Consider the following 16553-nt stretch of genomic DNA (forward strand, 5'->3'; position numbering starts at 1 on the left):
AACTGATGACGGGGTCTTCAGGGCTGCTATTTTTTTTTTTTAAGGGTTAGGTACTCGCATACAACTTTATCTCTTGCAAAAGTGACACGAGTTCACGGAAATAGTTGCACTGGAGTGCTTTAACAGTTTTTGTTCATTCATCTTATGCGTTGAGAAGAGGCGTGGCTAATACATCTAATAAATGTGTAATATATGCAAGGAGGGATGAGAAAGTAAAACTAATGCAGACCCAGGAAAAGTTATTTGCACAGCATCTTTGGTACAAAAACTGCTGCTGGGATGTCTTTTTTAATGGAATTTAAAACAAAACATAAATCACAAACTATGACAAATGTAATTAATTTGGTAGGAAACGTAGAGCCAGCATAACACGGCTAAAATACTGCAGAGGTCACTGCTCAAACAGCCTATCTCAGACATCAGAATCACTTTAAGAAAAATAGACAACACAACATTTACTTTAGGTAACATCTGGGTTTATTAACTATTTGCAACTCAATCTACTAGAAGCTTTTAGCAATTGCTCTGGATCATACTTTGACTCTTTAGTTCTCTCTCAAGCTCTAAGCTTTCCTGTAATTTTATTTATTTATTTTTTACTTCGCTGAGTCACTGCTTCCTCTAAATGCATCTACTTTCGCTTTCCATTTCCTTTAAACTGCCTGTTCTTTGTTATACCAGTAGATGTCCCTGTTCCGCTTCATAACTTCAGAAAACACACTTAGTTGGCCAGTTGACGGCTGAAAGAAGTTAGAAGTATACGGTACATATTGTTTGGGATACGTCCTTTATTAGGGGCGGTTACCAAACGTGCAGAGCGGTCATTGGGCACTTTGACATCATCATTTATTTACTATGAAATCAGGAATTTCCAGATCTAGAGTTTATCTGATCTGCATCGGGATGATGATGTAACCAGCAGACATTTCATTTATTTTCCTCTGGCTGAGACTGGCTTGGATTTAGTTTGCAAAGTTTTATGTGGTGTGTGTGTGTGTGTGTGTGTGTGTGTGTGTGTGTGTGTGTGGTTATGTGATGAAGCCTCATTTAAATAACTGGCAATTTCTGCAGTAAAGTCAAGTGTGAAACATGATAAACAAATTGAGGAGGACAATATTTTTTGCGGTATTAAAATGGAAAAAAAAAAAAAGTCTAGGCTATATAAAGGAAAACTCTAAATATGTCTTTTTTATCTTTATATAATTAGTAATTTCTTAATAAGATCATAAGTACCCCATTCATTCTGGGTAGTATACCCTTATTTTTAGAGGCAATATTATTTACTTATGTTATTCATAAGTTATTATTTTGAGAAAGTTTCTCATTGTTTTAAATGTACTTAGTCATTACTTTGTGAAAAAGACTCGGTTTTGACTTTCCGTAGCTCTTATTAATATTTATTTTTGAGGTAGTCTACCTGCAGTTCTGAAGGGGGAGGGGCTTCAGGTTGAGCGATGACGCCATGTCGAGGGGATTTCCACGCCCAGAATCAGCCTATCAGAGCGAGGCTGTTATGGAAACTCAAACGCGAAGCAACCCTCTCTTTAGACATTCAACACATGGCAATAACGCTGTTAAGCAGCCTGCCACGGGTTGATACAACTCCCTGAGCTTGGCTACAACCTGGTCAGTTTTTACCTGAGCTGTTCTCTACAACCGAATAACATTTGGACCCCGGACAAGACTGAACCCTGATATCCAGTTTTGGACACGAAGACGAAGTTTATGGTTTCTAAGGACTCCTCACATGAAATGAAAGACATGGACATGCTCAACGGGACCTCTGGTACGTGCTTAGTTTTAATCTTGATGTGTGTGTGTGTGTGTTGTGTTGGTGTGTGTTGAGGGTTGACATCATCACAGGGCATGTGATTTGTAAGCAGCCAACACCCATCTGAGCGCGCACACTCGACCGGTGTTTTAGTTTAACCAGTGACCGTGTTCTCCGGTGACTTTCTGCGGAATGCGTTTGTTGTTGTCGTTACGACAGCTTATGGATTCGAGTCGTGGTTCAAATGCCACTTAACAAGTAGAGGATATTCTAACTTAATGCCATTAAAGCGTTCCGAATTAAATTCATTTGAGACTCTTTTCCGATTTTTACATCTGTTAACTACGACTGAAAATCACCAGTACGCCGGTGTTCTGTCGAGATGTGCTGCCTTGTCGAAAAAATCTACCATGGTGCAAAACAATAGCATAGGGCCATAGGCTATCCGTATCCCCTGTCAAATAATTAAAAACAGAACAACATAACTTTAAATTCATTTAGCCTACTGCTCACTCCACATTGTCAGAGTATAAGCAGCAAATGCTGGTACTCTATTTTCGAAAGATTTCAGGGAAAGTGTATCTTGATGGACAATCATCTCCTATTAAAAATGTCAACACTAACCTATAGAATCACTTAAAAACACCACTACACGCTGCATTTGCACTTTAAGGAAATAGGAAGCACAATTTGATACTCTGTAATAAAACCTTCACTGCTCTGCTCTGTGTGCAGCTTCTACATCCACAAAGCTCTGTGTTTATTCTGTGTTTATTCTGTGTTTACTCTGTGTTTACTAATTGTAGGCTTCTCGATGTTTCCCCCCACAGAATCAGAGGTGTCAGACTTTGGTAAGTGTCGTCTTTTTTTTCTCCCAAGAGACATAAAGTGGTGCATGGGTTTTTTTTTTTAAGAGTTGTTGCAAAGTTGACTTCTCGGTTACAATTTGCTTCCTCATCTTGTACTGTATGCTTCTCACAGAGCCTCTGGTTAATATGGAGGCACTGAAGTGTAACACAAAACATAACAGGCAACAGATCAGTAAAAACTATTTATTAGTATGAGTTTTTGATTTATTATGCTTCTACTTACATTCATTGTATCATATAGTGCATTAAAGGCTTCAACATATTTGAATTAGTTATCATCACTAGTCTATTTTTTATTTATTATATTTCTGTTTTTTCACATTTGACTATATAATTTTTTACTTGATTATCAAAAATGTTGATTCATTCTTCAGCAGATGGTTAACGGATGAATTGTTGACGATTTTAATGACTGTTTTAGTTATTTTTTCTATTCTGGAGCCAGAGAAGAGGAACCACTTTCTTTGTTTAGCTAGCATGTGTGAGAAACTTAAACCTCTGGAGATATAAATCATAAGTACATACATTAAAAAAAAAAATCCATGAGGCGTTTGTTTTTCTTGTTTGACATTAGCTCAGTTGTTATGTGGCATCGACAGTAATATAGTGCCCGTAGTGCAGTTTTACCTGTCCTGTAAAGTTAATATGTGTATTTGTTTATTGGCAGACCTCATACAAGAAATCATCACAGAGTATGCACCCCCCCTCCCTGGACCCCCTCGGCCTCCTGCTGACCTCTCTGACCACCCGGGGGTCCAACAGCCCAGGCTGGTGCCCAGAGGAACAACATGTCAGGTGTGTGGGAAAACATCACTGGGCATGTTCTTATACTGATATTAAACATTAGTTCCAGTGTAGTCATTTGTGTTGCTGTGGTCTAATGTGGGGTCTGACTCTGTAAGCAGTTTCCTACATGATGACTGCTGGCCTCACTCGGGGAGCATGAAGGTGACCACTTTTCTCAAAACAAAAGAAAGGGTTCGTTTTAGAGATTAAATATATTCAAGCCTTCTCTCTTTCCCCATCTTAGATAAATCAGACTAGATCGAACTGATGAAGAAAGTCTATACTTATCTGCAAAGTTTCAGAGAATTCATAAACTATTTAAAAAAAATCTTCTTTAACTGTTTCAGTTTATTCAGATGTGACAAAAATATTCCAGAATCTGACAATTTGCTTCTTTTTATAAATAAATTAAATATTTTAATTGAATATTTTTTTTTTTTTTTTTTTTTTTGTCAGTCAACAAGCAATTCCATGATGATACTTTGCAATTTAAAAAAAAGATGATCTGACATTTGAGAGGCTTAACAGTTAATAGTTAATCAAAACAGCATGCACACCTGTCGTTAATTGTTGCATCATTAAATAAAAAACTTTCAATGCATAAATATTTATTCATACAAGCATGGACACTTGTCCATGGACACTTGTCGCCTCGTGTAACTTCTGAAATATTGTAAACATGAAACACAACAGCAAAGAGAGCTTCAGTTTGTCTTCCTCTCTGCGGGATGTAACAAGAGAAGATCGCAGCTTCAAATTTTTAAAAGACCAGATGTTGCTGACAGAAAGTGCAGCGTAGCACATGTGAAGCATGGACATGGTTAGTTGTTTTGGTTTTGTACAGAGTACGTGGTTTACTGTTAGAAGGCAGATCAGGAGCGGGGGTAATCTGATAAGACTGCAGTGACGCTGCAGCCCGCACAGACGGGTAATAATCAAAACAGTCATGCACAAACAGACTGCTGAAACTCTTTATTATGTCTTTAATATGCACTAGAAAGTGCTACATTTGGGTGTAAGTACAGTCTTTGAGGCATGTAAGAGAGGCTCACACACCTCCTCAGCATGTCTTTGTATAGGAGGAGACTGAGAGAGAGGGAGGAGGAAGAGGAGGAGGAGGAAGAGCAGGAGGAGGAGAAGAAGGAGAAGAGAGAGAGAGAGATGTAATCTGACTCCTACTTTCAGTTTGACGTCCTTTCTGTTTACTAGCCAAACCTACTGGGGGTTGAGGGGTCACATTCTTCGTCCTGCTCGGCTTCTCTGATTGGTCGATCCACGTCACTTTTGGCTCTTCCTGCTTCCTGTTCTCTGGCTGGTTTCGGCCTGGCTTTTGTTTAGCTCTGGAGACTTTAAGGCTAACAGAAAAGCCCAGGCTAACATGCTCGCAGACACATGATCTCCTTGACAGCAGAAAGCTGAGGCTCGACAGGATATGATGAATCATGATCTCATGCAGAGGCATCACCCTGGAGCTGAGTTTTAATGAACTCTGAGACTGATTAACGGCAACACCAGAAGATCTGAACTTCTTTGCTCTCTGCAGGTTTGGTTAGTAAACAATTGTTAAACTTTTGCCTCAAATAGAGCTCAACTGAAGGTGTGTAGGTTTTTTTATGAGGTTAAACATTGTGCTTGTGATACTTTTTTTAAAATTTCTTTTACAACACATTAACGCATGTGACTGGGCTGATCGAGAGAAGAGAGAGATTACGTTCTTCAGGAATGGAAAAGATAGATGGTCTGTGGTGTAACGTAAAAATGAGACATGAAAATGCAAGAGGAGGAGTCAGAAGAGCACATGGTTAACTCTGTGGACTGATAGAAAACACATGTATGAAGGAGAGAAAAAAAACATGGCTCTTTTTAAAAGCTGCTGTGATGCAGAATCAGTCACCTACGTTGTCCCCTGCTGTAATGGATGTCAGGCACCTTGTTGAATGCTGTTCATGTTTGATGGAAGTTTCCTTGGTTAAATTGTCGTCTTTAGTGACAGAGCTTTCTCTCTTCAGTAAAAATATCAGTTTTCAAAGTCGAGGATTATCAGTGAAATATACTGAAAGTACTGAATACTTAATAAATGTCTTGTGATTGTTAAATGAATACATTTGGTAAACTATGGTATGGTACCATATAGTTACTACCATACCATACAATAAAATATGATGCACAATAGAATACATCTTATATTATTCAATAATTATTGAAGCCGAACTCAGCTGTCATTGGGCGAGAGGCGGGGTCACACCCTGGACTGGTCGCCAGTCAGTCACAGAGCTGACATATAGAGACAGACAACCAGCCACACTATAATAATAATCATATTATTAATAATACATTTGATTTCTAATGGACTTTAGGTTTAAATTTAAATTACTCATGTATTGTTCATACGAATTGTAAAAAACAACAGATTTCTACTTTGAAATTGAAGCCGGGTAAAGTTTAGCTTCTTTAAAAAAAGTTTTATACCATTTGGTAAACCTCTACTTATTGATGATTTAGGGACACCAGATAATGACGAGGAGGTTTGAGATACATAATGAGGTCATAAGAAGTAGTTTGTATGTGTTTTGAACTGTCATGTTCTTCAGTATTGGCTGTTTTTGTGTGAAACATTCGAGGCTCAAAGAGTGAAATGACTCTTTGGTTGAACTGCTAACAGGCGTCTGATAAATGACCGGGGACCCGAAACTAGATTCAGTTTTTCAAAGGGGTCACAAGCAAGAAGGTTTAGCAACTCCTTGATACATCTTAAAAAGACTCCCTAAACAAGGTCACCACTTTGTTCTGTAAAATCATAACCTGAAATGTAGCCCGCTATCAGATGAACGTAGCGGTGTAGCTAGTTAAGTGTCCAAGCATCACTTTTAGACATTGTGGGTATTCTTACAGCTTAAAGGTCTGATAATTTGCGACCCGTTTTAGCCAGTCTGACTTGATGGAGGTCTGTTTGTAAAGGAGCGTGTTAAAAACCTTGCTGAGAAAGACAGACGATTCTGACTGTTGTTGATGTAAACACTGAGATACGACAGTCTGTGTGTATTATGCGTCATCGTTTTAGAACGGTGTTAAAAGGACAATGAAATGATGATTATGACATTTCTGGCAGAATGTGAGAGCATTCTGCTGTAGATTATGTCTCTGTTTAATGTTTTCTTCATTTGGTGTTATAGTTTTTCTACCTTTTATGGAAGCTGTCGACCCCATTTGGTGTCATTAAAACAGTCAATGAAGTTGTGTCACTTGTGTTTCCTCCACAGTCGGCCTGCCCTTTCCCCCAGCCTGTGCAGCAGTCCTGCAGCTCCAGAGAGATGGCTCATCCTTCCCAAAGAGCAAGTTACTCCAGGCGGAGTCGAGAGTCCTCGTGTTTGCAGGGCTCAAAGAGCTCCGGCTGCATTTCTTCCCCCAACCGCGGAGCAGACACAGAGATGCTTGAGCGGATTCTGGACAAACCCAGACTGGTCGTGGTGGAGGAGCCCAAAGAGAGAGGCATGAGGTTTCGTTATGAGTGTGAGGGACGCTCAGCCGGAAGCATTCTGGGGACGTCCAGCACTGAAACCAACAAGACTCAGCCTGCCATAGAGGTAGGGTAACGCATTACCGTTGAAGGGTTTTTTTTTTGTTTTTTTTACTGAGACAGTTTAGGAGTGTTTTAACCACAATCAATTCAATTTGTCTGCAGAGTACTCTTGAACCCCCCCGCCTTAGCCTGTGAGTGCGGGGTGGAGCACTGAGGATGTGGGTTGTTATAGTCAATAAGAAAGTCCCCACAAATCCAAACTCGATTGTGGTCTTAGAAGGGCAGATTCCCCCTTGTGTGCATACTAACAAACACGACACAGACACACACACACACACAAACTCCTATTCACTAACACATACACTGCACACCATGAGGGTTACATATCAAACCTGTGTGGACTTTTAAGTGAAAAGATCTCTGCAATATGTATTTGTGAAATATAATTATGCAAGTCAAACCCTCGCATACTATCAGGATTTAATGAGCCTGATTGATCGTGTTCTTCATGCACAGCTTGTGAGATTCTTATTTTTAAATCATGGGGAAATGTTTATCATTAGTTGGAATCAATAGAGAATGGCTCTCCAAATGTGTCAGTTGCAAACTACGGAATGGGAAGAGCAAAGTTTTCATACGCAGAGCACTGGGAACATTTTTCTCATCTACATTATTTCCTTCATTTAGAATTTTCAAAGGCTACTGTAACTTCACAGTGATTCTCCTCAGGCAGCATCTGCGGCATATTTTGATCTATAGCTCATCAACATTTCTCACTTTTCTGAACAAGACCTCTCTCCTCTTATTTCTGTGTTAAAAATAATTACATTTCCATGTTGCAACACTTCCTAAGTAATAAACTAAACAAGAATTTTGTGCTGCTTTATTTGCTCTGTGGGATGATGTGTTTATATTCTTCTTCTTATCTTCTGCTGTCTTTCAGATTCAGGGTCCCGTAGAACACTTAAAGAGGGTCACAGTCACCGCTTCCCTGGTGACCAAAGACCCCCCACACCGACCACACCCCCACTGCCTCGTGGGTAAAGACTGCCCCAACAATACAGGAATCTGCGTGGTCACACTCCATCCTCACAGCAGCCGACGTCACAGGTACACCTCGTTTATCTCTTCTGTTAACACGTCGTTGTGTTGTATTTTTCAGAGACTTATCGTCATCGTTCTTTTGAACATTATCTCCTTCTTTATGCAGCATTCAAAATGTCCTAACACATTTTTTTCCTCTTTCCTTTTGCAGCTTTGCTAACCTGGGTATTCAGTGTGTCAGGAGGAAAGAGCTCGATGTTTCACTTGAGAAGAGAAGAAATCTAAAAATTGACCCCTTTCAAAGTAAGAAGCACCCTAACAATGTTAATCACCTCTCCCTGCTTCCAAACATTTCATGATAAAGAATAATATTGTGTTTTTCTTCACGGTTGATTTTGTGTTTTTTTTTTTTCCACTGCTCAGCTGGCCACTCCAAGGGCATTGAAGACATGGACATGAACGCTGTGCGTCTGTGTTTTCAGTGCGAGCTCGAGTGGGACGACGGCAGGAAAGACAGTCTGAGCCCAGTGATATCCAACCCCATCTATGACAAGAGTAAGACCTCGCCAAACACACACCTAAGACTTGTTAACCACAATAAAACCGGCTCAAATAAAAATACAACTACTGATTGTTGCATGTTTTTCTTTTTCCACAGAGGCTACGACTACATCACAGCTGAAAATCACCTGTTTGAACCTTAACAGAGGCTCGTGCGCGGGCAAGACAGAGATCTACATGTTGTGTGACAAAGTGCAGAAAGGTAAGCACAGACACAAGCTCAGCGGTGACTACAGTAGATAAATGTAATGCATTCAGAGTGTAGTGATCAGCTGTCCCTCTCTGAGCTCCCACACCATCTTTTATAACTATCAAAACATTTTTCATAAACACACTCGGCACATTGTTGCGCACGAGACAGCAGGCCAGCGCTGCGTCCGATCGGACATAAATGCTCTGGCAAGAGGTATCGAAGAGGGGGGTACAAGCAGTGGTGAGGTCCCCCCCATCCAAGCGTAGCAGCAGCGGGCTGTAGAGGGAGGAGACGCGCGCACTATGGAGAGGAGCGCACCAGAGGGGGCGAGCTGGGGGAGAGACGCGCAGCCCGAGAAAAAGGAAATCCACAGTTTAAAATATAATGTTGGCGAAATGAGGGAAATAGGAAGAAATAAATGTCAATTTTAGATATTCATTCAAATGCAGAGGCTGTGAATGTTCAGTTTTGTTGGCTAAAAATACGCAACAATATAGTTTAATCATGGTGTTTATTTATTTATTTGTTTATTTTGACAGGGACAGTGTGTTTCCTGCTGTCATTCCAAACATATTAACATGCTTGGGGAATAACGCGATCTGTATGCCTTCTTTGATTGTGCTTATGTCTCCTAACTTCAATAACAGCAGCCTGTTGCGCGTAACGCTGGTCTCCTGGATTAGCACGTTCTTTTCAAAGGTGTTAAATACAGACACCGTCACAATCACCGCAATTTTTGCCATGTAAATCGCAATGCGTGTACTAACTTCAGTTCTTTGCATTTTCTCCTCCCAGTATTTTGCACGCTAGGGCAGAAACGCCCCATACTGCATATTCATTAAGGCAAACATACTAAATGGACAATGCGTGTTGTTTTGCTCATATGAAAGACGCAATCCTCACTGTTAGTAGATCAGATAGCACATTTTTTGCTGGTTTGCACACGTTTTAAGACACGCAGACCTTTAGTGAATCAGGCCCTATGTCTATGGTTATTACAGTCTGTGGTTTATTGAGCATCAGCTGTTCTCCCATGTCCCATATCTTTTAGTTACCCTGTGCTGCTTTAGAAACTCATTTATGAAATGATGTTTGTTATATAGCTGATGAAAAGCGCTGGCTTTGTTGAATTTTTACTTTAAAAACATAAAAATGAGGATCAGATTAACCCTGTATTCTCGGCTTTGGCATTAACCCTTTACATTTTTCTGATGATCGAAGACGACATAGAGATCATCTTAAGGCGAGGGTCGTGGAAGGCGAGCGGTGAGTTTGCACAGACTGATGTGCACCGGCAGATCGCCATTGTGTTTAAGACTCCACCTTACCAGGACCAGAACATCACAGAGGAGGTGGAAGTCAACATGTCCCTCCGTCGCCTCTCCGACCAGATGGAGAGTGAGCCAGTTTCCTTCACGTACCTGCCACACAACCCAGGTGAGATGTCCCGTCTGTGAGTTGAATTTAATGTTTCTTGGTTTCAAGGAGGATAACCGAAATATTTCTGTCCTCACGTCAGATCCATATGAGGTGAAGCGGAAGAGAAAGATAAAGTCAGACATCAGCTTCAGAGACAAGCCTTGTGCAACAGGTGAGGACAAAACAATGTGTATTTTTTTGTTTCTTTATTCCTGCTTTCTATTTCTATGTTGAGGCCGATCAGAGCTCAACTGGTTCAGTTTATTAAACTTCATAATAAATAAAGCACAAACACTGAACGCACAATGTTCAAATATCTCGTGGATTTTGTAGAGACTAATTTCGAGGCTGATGTTTTATTTTATTTTTTTTGAGAAAATGTCAGCACACTTAGCACTGTGCCATGGACGACCGCAGAGGTGCAGACATTCCTCTGTATCATCTGAGAGCAGGAGGTGCAGAGGGAACTGGAATGCGCTGTTAGGAATGAAGAAGTTAGATGACTGAGGGGGGCGCCGGGTAAATGATACGTTGGTGCAAGTTGCAAGAATCACATGTCGTGATCCACTGATGTGTAAAGTTCCTAATAACTGCTCTTTCATCATGTTTGGAACTGGTGTACATTTTTTTTTTCAGTAACCTAATCTGTTTCCTCTCCTGCAGCAGAAAGTGCACCTGCAGCAGAGCAGCCCTTCCCCTTCCCACAGCCTCCGACCATGATGCCTCCAGATGATCGGCTCCGTGCCGCCCAGCCTGGAGCTGCAACCTCGGTGGAAATGTGTTTCAACGAGCCGCAGGACTCAAACACTGACAACGATGCCTCAGCCATCCTCAATGAGCTGCTAGAAAACCCTGCATTAAAGGAAATATTATCTGACCCAACCCTCACCTCGTCTGTGCTCTCCAGCTTTGAGCAGGTGCCTGATGTCAACGCCATGTTTGGCAACATGGATGTGAACTTTAATCAGAACTTCGTCTCATATGTTCAGGACTTTTCCCATTACAGCGACTGGCAGTTCAATATGCTCGTCAATGAAAGCCAGACCCCACAGACCAACGCACAGGACACCCCCACAGACATTGTTCATGTGAAGACAGAAGACGAGCTATGAGGGCGGAGATGGTCAGGATCATGTAGCACTTACACAACCCTTACCCTAACCCACCACTTAAGAATGAGAGGATTGATTCCTCTCTTTTGTCCACAGTGTAAATAAGAAGCTTAGCTTTGCTCCAAGACGGGAATCGGGGAAACAGCTAGCCTTCTTCTGTACAGTGATTAACAGTCTTCCTACCTTATTTTCTTATGATTTCATGATTGGGTTCGATGACTTCCTGGAGTTCTGATGTCAACTTGACGCCCCAGTTAGGAAAGTAACTGCTTCATGCAAAGAAATGCACTTAATCCACCCTGACGTGAAGCTTTTACACATGACATTTTGTACTATGAAACATGTCAATTACTGAGCTAGTAGCTGTCTTTTTTGTGACCAATCTCTTGCTAGGCTAAGCTAACCATCTGCTAGCTTCAGCAACATATTAAGTGTACAAAAGAGGTTTCAATCAACAAATCAACTTCTCAGCTGGAAAGCCTGTTCCCATGTTTCTCAAAAGGTCAATAATTTTCTATTACCTTCCTGAATATAGAGCCAAACATAGTTACATTGACTTGTAAAGCTAAAAGGCCATCTCCAGAGGCTTTGAACTCTGCACTGTTGCCCTCTTACCAACGCAAAATCTTAATCATTGTGCATACACCTTGCTGGTCGAGGCTTTAACCATTAATTACATGTTAGCGTTAGTAAATACTGACCAAGGGCTTAAAGTCAGAAAGTGATTTTCAGTGTCAGCGTGGAACTTTAAAAGATAAGTTATGGACATTAAATCAGGGACCACAACAGACAAACTTACATTAATTGCTGTTTCTGTAAATCATAAGTGAAATAAGACTGAAGTACCTGTTATGTAATGTTTGTTTTAGGTGTGTTTTATTTGTTCCAGCATGATTTATGGGAAACAGATGCACTTCCTAATAGAAAATGTCTGCAGTGTAGAAGGAATTCAAAACACAAAAATGTTCATAAGGACAGTAGTTTCATATTTGTTTTTCGGAGCTCTGGTTTGTTCATTTTCATTGTTTACCGTCGCACCAGCTGGCTTGTTTAATGTTTAATCTGCTAAAATGCAATAGAAACCAGTTCTGCTTGTATACATATCTCTGTGTGTCAGTACCTTTTGTTCTGTAGTTTCACTTTCGTCATAAGTGAAGCCCGTCCCTCGCCACAGCACTGTCTCAATGTTTTAAAATAATAATTAAAATGTCTGTGTAATTTCTGTCTTGTCCTTATTTCCTTCGAAACTGACTAATGTTTTTTTAATCATTCAAGAGGAAACAAACGGATTGTCGAGTGACAACATCAATGGAAAAAGTCACCTCTGAATGTAACCATTGTTCTGCCTTCACTCCTGCCCTCCTCAAGCACTGAGTCTTGGCAACCACAAGAAGATAATTTCATGCTTTTCACATGTGAGCTTTAAAGGTCAGCGATGTCACAAGACAAACCGGTTTTGAATGACTCGTATGCCCAAGGAATTAGAGAGAAACACTTCAGCGATAATGTCCTCTGTTGTTATATAGTCACGTCTCTTAAATATTTTCCTCTTGCATTTTTTTCAGTAATCCAGGCAAAAACAAAATTCTCAACTTCTCCTTCTGAAGTTCACTGCTGAGGTGTTTTTCTGATCTCATGCTTACATGATGGGAAACTTGTATAATGCTACATCAGCAATCTTCATAGATTTATACACATTCAGTTTCCTCTTTATCGTGGCTTTCATGTCAAGTGGCCATGATTTAAAAAAAGCACATGCTGGCTCGATTTTTTTTTTTTTTTTTAGGGTCAAGGATTATAACCTTAAAACCACTGTGCGGAGTTTTCAGCTGGTTACGAAACAGACTGAAACTAGTGGTGCATTTATACAGCCTACAAAGGCAAATGAGACCATCAGGGACACGCTTGACTTTTTCGATTGAGTAATTTTTAATGCCTGTGGCCACTGCCAAGGGGAAGTTGTCAGAGGCTGAAGAAACAGGCATTTCTTTCATGACAAATATATTTGAATGTTGGTGTCAGAAAACACTAATTACACAAGTACAGGACAAGATCAGCAAAGACATTCCACTGTGTCTACAGGGTTGCAAAAATCTGGAAAAAAAAAGATTATATTAATAGTTTGTCCTATACAATATTAGACGACAGTGGAGAGGCATCTATTAAGAATGTCTAAAGACCTGGCTGATTAAGATTTTTGGACTCTTAAACATTACAAAGATACTGTTAAAATTACCTAAAACAAAAAATATAAACAAATACCCACATTTTAAGTAACTTGCACCCACAAATGCTGAACAATTTTTACCTTTATGTGGACCATTGTTTAACCTCTACTAAGTGTCGTTGTGCACAAGCTTTTAAAGCCCACAAACCTGTTTTTAATGAGCAGAAAAACAAACAATGACTTCAGCTTGTCAGTCCATCTGCTCGGTTGGTCACCCTCCATGTGCTGCTGCTGGGTGTGTATTATTTACAGCAGGTGTTACCTTTTCTGGCTCTGCCCCGTCGCTGTTGACTTGATCTGAACAGCCTCCTAACAACTGGGAAACTCCACACTGGGCTCGTGTCCAAGACCTTTTATCTAGAGTACACACAGAGAAAGACACCATTTCCTGTAAATGGTACCATCATTCCTCACCGGTAATACTTGCCTGGACATGTGCACAGGCTCATTTCTAACAAATGGTCAGCATCTCTTCTAAAGGCAGGAAAATAAGAGGTTTAAAGAAGACTTATATTGTCATTCAGAGAATTGTTTTACCTGATCTTAGCTGAAGCCCAATTGTAATGGCCACAGGATGTATTTGGAAACTTCAGGAGTATAATCATTACTAATTTCTTAATTTTCTTATTTGAGTTGATGACCACTTGTGTACACTTTCTTAATGATAACGTCTTGCTCCAAGATGTAAACAGAAGCAGGAGGTATCATCATTTCTATTTAAAGTAACAGAGTGACATTTTTCTCACACATGCCCATATTATTATTAAGCATGACACGAAAGGTTAATATTAAACACTCTCATCTCTGTACTGTACCCTAAATATTTAACTGGTTCAGCAGCTACTTATCATAACTGGAAAAAAGGAGAACAGCATGGCACGGTCTACAAACCACTCCCTGTTTTAGCACTGGTAGAATAAAACAAAAAAAAAAGCACACGTTAATCAGTGACCTCTTTATGTCCTGGAGGCGGATTTTATTACCTTTTTGGAAAGACCCAAACATGAGAGCGGTATCGATTTTCTCAGGAAGAAAGTGCAGTTATAAAAATGCCGAACCATTCCTTTGAAGAGAGGTTTATGATCTGCAGTAAAATGGCGTCATTAAGTATAGCAGCACCTTTGAAATGGAATGTGTTTGCCGTGAGATTAATAAACGTGATCGAAGACGTCTCTGAACTCAAACCACGTCATGGTCATGAAAGGTTAATTCCCATGATGAGAGTGCTCATTAGAAAGCGAAGTAGTTTAAAAGGACACAGGCACAAAAAAAGAGTCACATGGAGGTCGACAGTCAAAAGCACATGCCACTCAAATCTCAAATACATTATTTCAGGGGCAGTTTTTTTTTTTTTTACTTAATTCATGTGCCAGGCGTTTGGACCACTTTTCCACAGACTGAAGAAACATCATTCACTGAATGAGGATTAGTCAGACAGACATTAATCAAGGGGGGGGGGGGGGGGGGGGGCTTTGTTTGGTCAATTTAATGTTATGAGATTAAACAAGTCAAAAAGTTGTACGTCGATGTGGGCAGGCGCCTTTGACACATCAAGGCGAACACAGAAAGACTCAGGAAGAGCTTCTTTCCTCGGGCTGTCCGGACTGTAAACTCCACTCTCCTCAGTTAAAAACAAAACAGAACTGTGATTACATGATGCACACACACCACACACACCAATCTGCACTTTGACACCCTGGACACTTTACACACTGACACTTTACACTGTTTACATTATTCTATATTTTACATTTTGTACATTCAAATAATTCTTTTTTTATTTTTTACATTATATTCTATTTTACTGTATGTATGTGTATTAGTAATTTGAGTGTTTATTGCATGGCCTTGCGGAACAGTCCTTACAGTTCACTGCACATCTGTATGAGCATGTGACAAATACAAATCTGGAATCTTGAATCTTGAAGTTAAAATCAAACAAGAACATCAGTGTAAATATTGATTATTTCTATGTAGTTATTTTTAGTGACTGAAACCTCACCTGGGGGCTAGGTGACTTAAAAGGAAATTAACAACATTCTGCAGAAACAGCCTTTTATTATGTATTCAGCTAAAAAGATCAATTTGACAGCACACAGGACACTATCAGCAAGGAATTAAGAGTTCCTGCTTTGTCCACAGGGGGCACTAAAATGCAAACAAAGTTCCTCACAGGAGCTTCAAAACAAACTGAATTATAGTTACCCAGTTAATATAACAGGAGGTTTTTATTTTAATGTGTTAATATTAGTTATATATCTTTATTACACAGCACCTTAACGTTCTGTTGTGTGAAATGCAGAAGTGTTTTTTTAGGGACTACAGAGATAACCAAAGGAGGTACTGAGTCACCCTGTGTGTTGGAAACATTCAAATCGTGGTGTGATGATGGTGGTGATGATGGGGAGAAACATCACCAGGAAATTTGAATAGTACCTTTTCCACCATAGAGGTGTACCTTTCACTGGCAAATCTCAGATGAAGTCACACAAGTTCTCTATGAACACCAGGGCTTTCACTGAAGTCACAGCCACACTAGATGGTGATAACATTTGTGTATCACTTACTGATGAAAAAACACACATCTAGGTGAAAGAAAGACTGGCAAAATAAGAGTCAATAAGAAGGGACAAGCATCTGTAGACTGCAGATGGATGTCACTAGAGATATTATTAGTAAAGTGACAGACTGATTATAAATGGACATGATAGCTGTTCCTTGTAAAGTATGTAGGTAGTAGCATTTTTCCATGTCAAGATTTTGAAATAAAAATAGTGTGTAAAGAGTTAAGAACTTGTAGCTTGGCTTGGGGCCAAGAGAGGAACCTTTTAAATCTGTTCAGAATATAGGCAGTGTCAGAAAACACATTTCTAATAGTAATGCTGACTACATACACTCAAACAGTCACTTGACTTTAACAAATATGTATTTCCAATCCAAGCTACATCTGATAAGCTACCATCAAGCTAGCACAACCATTGGTCCGTAAATAGAATAGAATAGAATTACTTTATTGATCCCAGTTCAACAACAACAACTTCATAACTAAGA

At 39.9% G+C, this 16553-nt stretch overlaps 1 protein-coding gene across 3 annotated transcripts; it reads left to right on the top strand.

The window, feature by feature from the left end:
* Positions 1–1486: 1486 nt before the first annotated feature.
* On the top strand, positions 1487–12497 carry relb (v-rel avian reticuloendotheliosis viral oncogene homolog B). Of its 3 annotated transcripts, none has more exons than XM_061046868.1 (11): positions 1487–1786; positions 2602–2622; positions 3308–3435; positions 6687–7010; positions 7890–8056; positions 8202–8293; positions 8414–8545; positions 8649–8753; positions 9966–10181; positions 10264–10335; positions 10827–12497. In XM_061046868.1, the coding sequence occupies exons 1-11, from the start codon at positions 1726–1728 to the stop codon at positions 11273–11275; spliced, it is 1767 nt and encodes a 588-aa protein (XP_060902851.1). In that variant the 5' UTR covers positions 1487–1725; the 3' UTR covers positions 11276–12497. The 3 variants fall into 3 exon arrangements, with proteins under 3 accessions (XP_060902851.1, XP_060902852.1, XP_060902853.1); XM_061046869.1 differs by having other exon boundaries at positions 10830–12497; XM_061046870.1 differs by lacking the exons at positions 1487–1786; positions 2602–2622; positions 3308–3435 and adding an exon at positions 4613–4974.
* The last annotated feature ends 4056 nt before the right edge of the window (positions 12498–16553 follow it).

Source organism: Labrus mixtus, chromosome 9, assembly GCF_963584025.1.
Source record: "Labrus mixtus chromosome 9, fLabMix1.1, whole genome shotgun sequence".
In the NCBI taxonomy this organism is placed as follows: Eukaryota; Metazoa; Chordata; class Actinopteri; order Labriformes; family Labridae; genus Labrus; species Labrus mixtus.

Bases quoted from the DNA above. Each gene is read 5' to 3' on its own strand.
- relb (XM_061046868.1), top strand. From the start codon at position 1,726: ATGGTTTCTAAGGACTCCTCACATGAAATGAAAGACATGGACATGCTC. The intron at 1,787-2,601 runs GTACGTGCTTAG...TTCCCCCCACAG, and splicing joins CATGCTCAACGGGACCTCTG to AATCAGAGGTGTCAGACTTT. The intron at 8,057-8,201 runs GTACACCTCGTT...TTCCTTTTGCAG, and splicing joins CACAGCAGCCGACGTCACAG to CTTTGCTAACCTGGGTATTC.